This window comes from Myotis brandtii, unplaced genomic scaffold, assembly GCF_000412655.1.
Source record: "Myotis brandtii unplaced genomic scaffold, ASM41265v1 scaffold277, whole genome shotgun sequence".
Taxonomy (NCBI): Eukaryota; Metazoa; Chordata; class Mammalia; order Chiroptera; family Vespertilionidae; genus Myotis; species Myotis brandtii.
In genome coordinates this window covers 755,539-767,070 of record NW_005360548.1, presented here as the reverse complement: position 1 = coordinate 767,070, position 11,532 = coordinate 755,539, and the positions used below count along the sequence as shown (strand labels likewise).

The 11,532-nt window shown below is 49.2% G+C and overlaps 1 protein-coding gene across 1 annotated transcript in view; it reads left to right on the top strand.

Moving 5' to 3' along the window:
• Nucleotides 1-3: 3 nt before the first annotated feature.
• ITPKC (inositol-trisphosphate 3-kinase C) overlaps nucleotides 4-11,532 on the top strand; it is a gene marked incomplete at its 5' end in the record, with an annotated part of 21,095 nt that continues 9,566 nt past the window's right edge. Inside the window, 4 exons of the mRNA XM_005868832.2 lie at nucleotides 4-978; nucleotides 5,769-5,868; nucleotides 8,450-8,663; nucleotides 9,872-10,076. Of these exons, the coding sequence (XP_005868894.1) occupies nucleotides 4-978; nucleotides 5,769-5,868; nucleotides 8,450-8,663; nucleotides 9,872-10,076 (1,494 nt within the window). The remainder of the gene's footprint in view (nucleotides 979-5,768; nucleotides 5,869-8,449; nucleotides 8,664-9,871; nucleotides 10,077-11,532) is intronic.

The following is an 11,532-nucleotide window of genomic DNA, read 5'->3' as shown; positions in this document are numbered from 1 at the left end:
CGGCCGGAGGGGGGCGGGCCCCGGGTCCGGACCACGGGGTCCTGCCTCCACTCTGAATGCGAGAAGACCAGCCTCGGGCCTGAATGGGGGACAGACAGACAGACTGAGCCTGAAGCAGCCGGCCTCGGAGCGGAGACAGAGCGGCCGAGTCTAAAGACGGAGCCAGACAGGTCCAGCCCCCGGACACATCCAGAAAGGAGCAGCCACTGGTCAGAGCTGGAGACACCCGGCCCCTGGACGGAGGAGCCTGGCACAGGTGGATTTTGCACTGACCCACGCAGGCCCGGCCTCCAGTCTCGGCCACAGAGGGCCAGACTCTGGACACAGCCAAGCTTTGATGGGGCCTGGACAGAGTCAGAAATACATGGGCCACAGACCCAGCCCGAGAGGTCCAAGCCCTGGACGGATAACCCCCGGACCCACCAGAAGAGCTCCAGCCTTCAGACGCAGCCGGAGGGGGCCTGGCGGGAACTATGCATGGATGGCCCCAGGACACAACAGGACCCTGAAGGCCCCTGCACAGCGTCTCACACTGATGGCTCCCAGATACAACAGGATACCGAAACCGCCTGGAGACAGGTTGGCACCCACGGTTTCCCAACACAGCAAGCTGCTGAGGGCTCCTGGACACAGCCTGGCGCTGATGATGCACAGACACAAGATACTCATGGACCCCAGACAGAGCCTGGGACAGACTACTTTTTGGGGGAGCCCAACCAAGATGGCCCATTAGCGGAACCAGAACCTGGGCAGTTGCTGACTCACCTGTACTCTCACCTGGGGTATAACTCCCTGACCCCAGTGCCCCGCCTCATCATCACTCCTGAAACCCCTGAGCCTGAGGCTCAGCCAGTGGGACTCCCGTCCCGGGTTGAAGTGGGCAGTGGAGGCTTCTCCTCCGCCTCCTCTTTCGACGAGTCTGAGGATGACGTGGTGGCCGGGGGTGGAGGTGCCAGCGACACTGAGGACAGGTCTGGGGTGAGTGGGACCCATCCTGCCCTTAAGCCACATCCCTCCAAATCCCTTATTCCCCTGCCTTTGCTTTGAGAAGTTCTCTAGCACCTATCAGCAATTTCATCTCCAGATACTTCTTCCATCCATTTACCCTCTCCCTCTGACAGCTGGGTTACTAATCCTCTGCAGGGACCCGCAATCCTAATCCTCTCATCCTCTCACCCTCTCACCCTCTCACCCTCTCACCCTCTCACCCTCTCACCCTCTCACCCACTGTCTCCCCTTCCCCCTTCATCCACTGCCTACAGCCCTGAAGTCTGAAATGGACAGCCAGTGGCTGACTTATGCCCAGGAATCATATGATGGTGTGAGTCTGTGTGTGTATGCACATTTTTCAGCAAGGGTCCATGACTTCTGTTGGATCCTCTGATCTGTGATGTGTGACCCCAAAATCTGAATAGCAATAGTATAGGGGGACAAAAGGTGCACTTTCTACCCCACATTTCTTAGTCTGCGGCCTGTGGCTGTCTTAAGGTGTCCTGAAACTTTACCACCCTTAGCTCATTCACTTTTATAGGGAGTGAGCCCCCACCCAGCTTTTATTAGATTCTCAAAGGGCTGTGTAAACCCAAAATACCCAGGGACACCCCCCCCAACCTAGCCAGGGACCTTTTAGTCTCCCCATTGTCCCCCAGCTTTCCAGGGGGCCCCTGGCAGATTCTTGTTTACATCTTCCACCCTCACCCCCAGCTTGGGTGCGGCTCTCTGCTGATGAATCAGGAGGGCTGACCGGGCAGGTTCAGGAGAGTCAGCAAAGAGTCAGGTGTGAGAGCCTCCCATGGGTCCGCCCACTTGGAAGTCCCATTGTTCTGGGGCCCATGGCTGGAGTCCACCCTCACCCCCCTCACCCCACATGCCTCCCTGAAGTACGTGCTCACACATGTGGCCACAGATGTGAAAGACAGACCTGCCTCAGCCTGCCTCTGCCAGAGCAAAGGAGTTGACCCATGGGCTGTCTGCCATTGCTGTTCCCTCTGCCTACTCTCACCTCTGGCATCTTAGAACAGCTGAGCTGGAAGAGGGTGAAAAAAAACCCATTCATGCCCAGCCCTATGGTAAGCTTCTTGCTTGTATTAACTCATTTAATTCTCATACAGCAGCCCTAGGAGGTAAATGCTCTTCTCATCTCATTTTATAGATGAGGAAACTGAGGCACAGAGAGGTCAAAGACACTTGTCTAAAGTCACACACGTTGGAAGACACAGCTGAGATTCAGACCCTTACTAAATACAGGCACTTTTCTAAGTGCTTTATATGTATTAACTCTTTTTTAAGAGAGGAAGAGAGAAGGAGAGGGAGAGATAGAAACATCGATGAGAGAGAATCATTGATTGGCTGCCTCCTGTATGCCCACTACGGGGGATTGAGCCCTGACCATGAATTTAATTGTGACCTCCTGGTTCATAGGTTGATGCTCAACCACTGAGCCATGCCGGCCGGGCTATGTGTTAACTCTGAATCCCTATAACAGCACTATAAGATTGGGATTATTATTATTTCCATTTTACAGATCAGGAAACTGAGGCCTAGAGTGGTGAAGTCACTTGCTTAGGTTGGCCAAGTCTGGTTGGAGCCAGAACTGAGGATTTTAACTCAATTCTGGCTGAGTTTAAAACCCAGTTATTTTTATTTATTTATTTTAATCCTCACCCAAGGAGTGAGGATATTTTTTCCATTGATTTTTAGAGAGAGTGGAAGGGGAGAGAGTGAGAGGAGAGAAAGAAACATCAATCTGAGATTGACACATGGATCGGTTGCCTCCTGTACATGCCTTGACCAGGGGTGGGGATCGAACCTGCAACCCAGGTACATGCCCTTGACCAGGAATGGAACCTGAGACCCTCCGGTGCCCAGGCCGACGCTCTCACCACTGAGCCATGTTAGCCAATGCTAAAACTGAGTTATTTTAACCCCTGCGGTGTGTGGATCCTCCCTAATTTACTTTCCTCCAGGTCTCCTGTCTCCACCTTTTTCTCATCCTTCCAGAATCTTCCTCCATGGCCCACCTCTGATCAACTTTTGAACTTTGTCTGCTCCAGTGCCTCTGAAGGCTCCCCAGGGCCTTCCTGATAGCGATCAGGAGTTCAGTACTGTGTTCAGAGCTTCCTGTCTCCAGGCTCCTTCCCATGTTCAGCTTCCCTTCTGCCCCCACCTCCTGCTGTAACAAAGCCGAAGTACACACTGTTCCTCGAACACCCTGCCGCCATCCTGCCTCCACTCATTGCTCAAGCTGTTCCTGCTGCGCAGAATACCCTTGCTTCCTTCTCTCTTCATTTTGAAATCCCATCTGACCTTAAAGTCCAGCTACTTTCTTCTTTTCCTCCCTCCTCCCTTTTCACATCCATTCCATCCTCCTGGTCAGACAACAAACAGTCCCTGAGCCTCTACAATGTGTCAGGCCCTGTGTTGGCTTTGTGGGGGACACAGCAGTGATCAAGACACACCTCATGGAGCTCCCAGGGCCATGAAGGGGACAAACCCCTCCACCAGGCTGTGTCAGCTTAGAGTGGTCAGGGCTGGGATGGAGGAAGCCCAGAGGGTTGTGGGAGTCCAGAGGAGGTGACTGGCTAGACCTGGGGTATCAGAGAGGGCTTCCTGGAGGAGAGGGCATGTGAGCTGAGACCATCAGGAAACCATCTGAGTAAGCTCAGATTAGCCATCAGATCTAAGAAAAAAGAGAGAAGATACGAAACCTGCTTATGATTAAAAAAATAAAAATAAATGGTTGCAACCAACCTCCTTCAATCCAAGCAACATTTTTGGAGCGCCTGTTGTGTGCCAGGCCATGGGCTGGGACACAGTCATAATCACGACAACCCCAGTCCCTGCCCTCAGAGCTTGTTAGCAGGGTTGCAGACAGGCCTTTGGGGGATCTTGTAATTACTGGAGTAAGTGGGCTTGGCTCACCCCAAGCCCAGGTCAGAGGAGGGTCAGACCAGAGGTAGAAAGAACTGTGTGTTTTAGGCAAGTGACTACATCCCTCTGAGCCTTTGTTTCTTCCTCTGTAACAGAGTCAAGAATTCTCCTGGGGTTGTATGTTTAGGATTAAGTAGGTTATGGCACACTGAGTCTTTGTCATTATGCCTGGAATGTTCCAGGTGCTTAGTAAACAGGAACCTTTATTAATCACCTCCTCTCCACTCCTGTGAACTGGAGGGGGTAGGGGGTAGGGAATAGGTCTTCCTGAATCCTGCAGTCCAGCACCCTGACTCTGCTGACCTTCAATTAGATGTCTGATAGGGAGCTGGGCTCTGAGGGGTGGGAGGGAGCATGCCCTTGACCCTGGGATGGTGGGGGATAGGAGGGAAGAGCACACAGCCTTTCTGGAGATGATCCATTCTCCCAGTACTTGCTAAGGGTCTGCTGTGGGCTTGGAGCAAAGAATGCATTTGTGTGTGCGCGCAAGGGAATCAGACACACAGTCTCAAGAAGCGCTTAGTTGAGGCAACATGATACAACTATCTCCATGTTACAGATGAGGAAACTGGGCCCAGCGAGGGAAAGTAACTTGCCCAGGGTCACTCACAAATAAAGAGCAGAACTGTTTGCTTCTCTGGTTTTCTATTACTCTCTCTTTCTCTCTGTTCTCTGCTTCTGTCTTTTTCTTTCTCTGCCATTACTGTGTATCTGTCTCCCTTTCTGTTTCTTCTAGTAACTCAGTGTCTGTCTCTGTGTTATTCAGGATAGGTCAGGATTTGCTGTAGTAACAAACAACCCCAAACTTAGTGATTTGGAGAAACAAAGGATTATTTTTGTTCATCCTTCATGTTGACCATAGTCAGTGGTGGGTGAGGGGGCTGAGGAAGTCCCCGTTTTCTTTCCACTCTTTCTACAACAGGGAAGAGAACATAGAGAGTCACACAGTGGCTTTAAGGCTTCCACCCAAAAGTGACACTTCTGCTCATATTTCATTGGCCACAGCAAGTCAAAAACTCTAAGTTCAAGAGGGCAGGGACAAAAAAAAAAAAGAGGGCAGGGACAGCGTGGCTCAGTGATTGAGTATCTACCTATGAACCAGGAGGTCACGGTTTGATTCTCAGCCAAGGCACATGCCCGGGTTGCGTGCGATCCCCAGTGTGGGGTGTGTAGGAGGCAGCCGATCAAGGGTTCTCTCTCATCATTGATGTTTCTATCTCTCTCTTCCTCTCCCTTCCTCTCTGAACTCAATTAAAAAAAAAAAAAGGAGGGCAGGGATGTGCCTGTGAGGGGAAGGGCTGAAGCTATTGGTGAGCAGCTCGTGACTGCTGCAGTCTCTTTGTCCACGTCTCTCTGTCTCTGTCATCACTTTGTCATCTGTCTCAGTGTCTTCTCTCTGTGATGTGGCCTCCGTTCATCAAGCCCTGCCTCTGTCATTTTCCCTGCTAAAGTCTCACTTGGTTTTTGGACAGCAATGAGGCTTTCGAGTTTTTGGTGTGTGTACGTATGTGGGGGGAGGCTTGGGGGTTGCTTGGTACTACAACAAAGATAGGCCTATCTTTACTCTGGAGGACAGAGAGACGCAGATACAAAGGGAGTGATGACAGGAAGAAATGGAAAGAGACTCTTCCCTACCTTTGTGGAGGCCTTTGAGGGATATTGTGATTATTGGAGTAAGTGGGCTTGGCTCGCCCCAGCCATCTTGGGGGCATTGATCTCAGGAAGAACCTGGACCTTGGAAAGGTCCCAGGTCCACCTTCATTCCCTTCATGGAAATATCTGCATCCCCTTCCCCTCTCGGCCTCAGTCTTGACTCCACCCTGCTCTGCCCCACACAGAATAAATCCTGGAAGAAGCTGAAGACAGTTCTGAAGTATTCGCCCTTCATGGTCTCCTTCCGAAAACACTACCCTTGGGTCCAGCTGTCCGGACATGCTGGTGAGAGCAGGGGGTGGTGGAGGGCAGGGGCCAGACAAGGCTGGGCAGAGAAGACGCCTGACTGGGGACAGAAAGCTCCAGAGCTACTCTCTGTAGTTTAGTTTCCCTGTCTGTGAAATGGGCTTGGTGACAGTCCCCATCTCATGGGGTTGTTATTGGAAGTGCTTAGGCCTGGGCTGGGCGATCGATACATCAGAGCTGAGGGCTGTTCCCTGTTATCCCAATGTTGGCTGGTGTATGTGTGTGTGTGTGTGTGTGTGTGTGTCCTTGACCCTGGGGACAAGTGGGCCTCGACTTAAATCCTAGTTCTGCTCTTTATTTGTGAGTGACCCTGGGCAAGTTACTTTCCCTCACTGGGCCCAGTTTCCTCATCTGTAACATGGAGATAATTGTCCCTCCCTTGCTGAGTTAACTGAAGGGTTAAAATAAAAATGTATGTTGAGACTGAAACACAGGCCCCTCATGTATGGAAATTATCATTCCCTGTTCTTACCCCATGTCCAGAGCTTAGGAGGCCCTCAGTAAACACCAGCTATAATGGTTTCTTCCCAGGGCCTAGCACAATGCCTAGCATATGCCTAACATATAGCATTTTTGGTAAAGGTCTAGATAATAAGTAAACTACTCAACTTTATGGTGGCTGCATGAACGCAGCCATAGATAATACATAAACATGTGTGCCTGTGTTCCAATAAGACTTTATTTGCAAAATTGGGTAGTGGGCTTGATTAAACAAACCTTACCCAGCAGCAAAGAAAGACAGTAAGAGAACTCACCTGCCTTATTCATCTTATAGCTGAGTCAGAGAAAAGGCCCCCCCTAAAACTGTAAACACAGGCTTGCCATCAATATGTGTTCTAGTTACTATTACTGAGTTTAAAATAACTCAAAAACCCACAAAACTCAAAATTTAGTGGTAGTTAAAAAAATTAGTGAAATAAAAGTACCATATTATTACACTCATAGGTTTTGGGGTTGGGAATTCAGACAGGGCATGGCAGGGATGGCTTGTTGCTGCTCTATGATATCTGGGAACTCAGCTAGGACAACTTGAAGGCTGCAAGCTGAAAACTTTTGGAGGGTTACTCACTCACATGCCTGGCAATTGATATTGACTATTGGCTGGGTCTCGGTTGGGACTCCTGGCTGGAAAGCCTGGTGTGGCTTCTTCATGTAGCTCTGTGATTCCCAAAGTGGGCGCTACCGCCCCCTGGTGGGCGCTGCAGCAATCCAGGGGGGCGGTGATGGCCACAGGTGCATTTGGGGGCATATATCTTTCTGTTTAATTGCTATTAAAATTTAAAAAAAATTAATTTCCAGGGGGCGCTGAGTAATATTTTTTCTGGAAAGGGGGCGGTAGGCCAAATAAGTTTGGGAACCACTGATGTAGCTGCTTGGGCTTCCTCACAGTATGGTGGCCTTGAGAAGCAAAAGTTTTTTGTGTGTGTTTTTTTTAAGTTCATTTTAATATATTTTTATTTATTTCAGAGAGGAAAGGTGAGGGAGAGAGAAATAGAACATCAATGATGAGAGAGAATCATTGATCGGCTGCCTCCTGCACACCCCCTACTGGGGATTGAGCCCACAACCTGGGCATATGTCCCTGACTGGAATCGAACCCGGGACCCTTCAGTCCACAAACCAGACAGGGCGAGAAGCAAAAGTTTTTACATGACAGCTCAGGACGGCAAAGTGTCTCTGCCAACAAAGTGGAAGTTGCATCTCCTTACATGACCTAGACCCGTGGTCCGCAAACCGCGGCTCGCGAGCCAAATGCGGCTCTTTGGCCCTTTGAGTGTGGCTCTTCCACAAAATACCACGTGCGGGCGCGCACGTACAGTGCGATTGAAACTTCGTGGCCCATGCGCAGAAGTCGGTATTTTGTGGAAGAGCCGGTATTTTGTGGAAGAGCCACTCTCAAGGGGCCAAAGAGCTGCATGTGGCTCGCGAGCCGTGGTTTGCCGACCACTGACTATGAGGTCACACAGTGCTGCTTCTGCCATTAAGCCCTCCAAGATTCAAGGGGAGAAGAATGAGATTCCACTTCTTGCTGGAGATTGGCAAAATTCTAGAAGAGTATGTGGGACAGGAACTATTATTGTACCATCTTTGGAAAATATAACCTGAAAATACAATCTGCCTCAGTAAGAATTGCAATTCTAATCTATACTAAGTATCTGCATGGTCCAAGAAATGCTAGCTTTGTAAATTAACTTAAATAGGCCCCAGTTGTTGGCACTCTGGGACTCCGGGCAGAAGCAAATGCATATCTGCTCTGGAGAGTCAGGTTCTGGACTCAGATCTCACAAAAATTCCCACAGCTTATTGTGCGCATATAGTCCCAAATTACAAAACAAATGAGGACACAATCTGCTGTGAAGAGGACTTTGTCTAAACAAAGAGCAGAAATAGGCTCTTTCCTGGCGACCCCTGGCCACGATTTTGAGAATTGCAGGGAAGGAGAGAAAGTGCTGCAGAACTGCCAGGCAAAATGACAGTGTCCAGGATCTGATACATGCAGGAGATGGGGGATTCTCTTGCTGATACAGTTTCTGACTCTCATTGACTGTGCCTCTCCTAGGGAACTTCCAGGCGGGAGAGGATGGTCGGATTCTAAAGCGTTTCTGTCAGTGTGAGCAGCGCAGCCTGGAGCAGCTGATGAACGACCCCCTGCGGCCTTTTGTGCCAGCCTACTATGGTGTGGTGCAAACGGATGGCCAGGCCTTCAACCAGATGGAAGATCTCTTGGCGGACTTCGATGGCCCCTCCATCATGGACTGCAAGATGGGCAGCAGGTGGGGTCAGGGACAGCCCTGAGGCAGAGGTGGAGGGTCAGGGGTGGGCATTTTCCCCCCCATTGATTTTTAGAGAGAGTGGAATGGAGGGAGGAGAGAGAGAGACAGAAAGAAGAAATAGAAGAAACATTGATTGGTTGCCTCCCGCAGTGCCCTGACCGGGACCTGGGATCATTGAACCTGCAACCTAGGTATATGCCGTTGACCGGGAATCGAACCCGAGACCATTCGGTGTGTGGGCTGATGCTCCAACCACTGAGCCACACCAGTCAGGGCAGGGGTGGGCATTTTTTAAGTTAGTGCCAAGTTAGCCTTTAAAGTGGTTGTACCACCAGCAGTGTGTGAGAGTTCCATTTATTCCATCTTCTCACCAACACTTTATGGTTTTATTTCTATTTGTTTGATGACCAAAGAAGAGTGTTGCTTGGCCATTTGAAAGGTGCCTGTTTGAATACTTTGCCCATTTTTCTGTTGGGCTATCATTTTCTTTTTGACTTGTAATTCTTTTTCTTTTTCTTTTTTATTTGTAATTCTTTCTTTTTTTTAAAGATATATTTTATTGATTTTTTACAGAGAGGAAGGGAGAGGGATAGAGAGTTAGGAATATCGGTGAGAAAGAAACATCGATCAGCTGCCTCCTGCACACCCCCTACTGGAGATGTGCTCGCAACCAAGGTACATGCCCTTGACCGGAATCGAACCTGGGACCCTGAAGTCCGAAGGCTGACGCTCTATCCACTGAGCCAAACTGGTTAGGGCTATTTGTAATTCTTTATATGTTCTGGATACAAGTCCTTTGTTGGAAATATACGCACACCTACCCACACATTCTCCAACCTCCCATTTCACTCTCTTAGTACTGTCTTTTGATAAAGAGAATACTTTTAATTTAGTCCAGTTTGTCAACTTTTTTCATTATGGTTAGTAGCTTTGTGTTGGTGTTGTTTTTCTAATATATTTTTATTGATTTTTATAAAGAGGAAGGGAGAGGGAGAGAGAAAGAAACATCGATGATCGAAACATTGATGATGGCTGCCTCCTGCATGCCCCCTACTGGAGATCCAGTCCACAACCTGGGCATGTGTCCTGACCCAAGAATCAAACCAGCAACCTTTTGGTGCATGGTAGAATGACCAACCAACTGAGCAACACTTGGGAGCGCTTTGTGTTTCAGAAATGCCTACTTTGTCACATCCTCTGTGTCCCAGGACCTACCTGGAGGAGGAGCTGGTGAAGGCTCGAGAACGGCCCCGGCCCCGCAAGGACATGTATGAGAAGATGGTGGCTGTGGACCCCAGGGCCCCCACCCCTGAGGAGCATGCCCAGGGTGCCGTCACCAAGCCCCGCTATATGCAGTGGAGGGAGACTGTGAGCTCAACCTCCACCCTGGGCTTCCGCATTGAGGGCATCAAGGTGAGGTCCAGGAGTTGCTAGCCTGTCGCTAGAGGACTATATCTAGGCAGGGCTTCTCAGGGAACACGGGTGTCAGGGAAAACTGGAAAGAAGCGAGATCTGGAAAAAGAGTAGGAGACTGCAGAAGATGAAAAGATGGGGCTAGGAGAGGTCCTGCTTCTCTCACCCCACATCCATCAGTGACCAAGTTTTGTTTATCCCTCTGCCTGACCATCTCGGTTCCATCTTCTTTCCTCCCCATCGCTCTGTCCTAATCTGGCCCTGTCTTCTCCTGCCTCAGCCTCCCCTGATCCATCGTCCAACACAGCAGCTGGAGCGATCCTTTTTCCCCCTTATGGAGAAAGATTTTTCTCTTTTCTTCCTTCCTTCCTTTTTTTCTTTTTGTAAATTAAATCTAATTTTTTAAATAAGTAGTCACACCATTCAAAAGTCAAAATTATGTTATAAAAGGGTGTGCAGAGGAAATCTCTCTGCTGACCCTGTGGCTGTCCTTCCCATTCTGTCCCTCCACCTCCCACCTACTCACAGGGAACCACTTTATAAGTTTCTTATTTTTCTTCCTGCAAATGCAGACAAATGCAATTGCATATCCTAAAAATTCCACCCTTCTTTACACAAAAGGTGGCATAGTCCTAGATAATTCCCATATCATTCCATAGAGAGTTTCCTCTTTCTTTTCTTTCTTTCTTGAACTGTAATAGCTTGTTGTGGATGTGCCATAGTTCCCTATAGATGGCCACCCGGGTTGCTTCCATTTTTTGCCATTACAAACAACGCCTCAATGGATCACTTTGAACGTAATACATTTTGCAAGCATGAAGATTTAGCTGTAGACTAGATTCCCAGAAGCAGGACCACTGGGTCAATGATGAAATGCATTGGGAATGTTGCTAGAGATCGCCGAACCCCTTCCATCGGTGTTGAATCATTGTGCATTCCACCAGCAGTTTTTGAGAGTGCCTGTCTCCCATGGCCGCCCCGGATGGATCCGGGTGTGTCATTTTCCTATTCGAAACCTTTCAATGGCTCCGTAGAACCCTCCATCGTCTAGCCTCATTTCTCATCCCTCTCTTCCTCCTTGTTTACCTTCAGGCCACAGTGAAGCTTCATTTCCTTGAAAGGGTCCTGCTCCCCTGCCACAGAGCCTCTGCACATGCTGTTCCCTCTGACAGGGCTGTTCTTCCCTCTACTGTTCCCCCAGTTGGCTTCCAGTCATTTTTCTGTCTTTTTACTTCCTCCTTATCTCCTCATAACTCCCTGTACTCCTTCATTATTCTTATCTCCCTTTGTGATGCTCTTATTCAGTATCTGTCTCCCTCATCTGACTGTGTCTGTCCTGTTACCTCCATGTTAGCAGTGCCCACCTGGTACCTGGCACGGCATGACAGTACGACTCAAGTGGTCCTCTCAGAGATAAAAAATAACATTAGTCTCATTTATTTATTTTATTTTATTT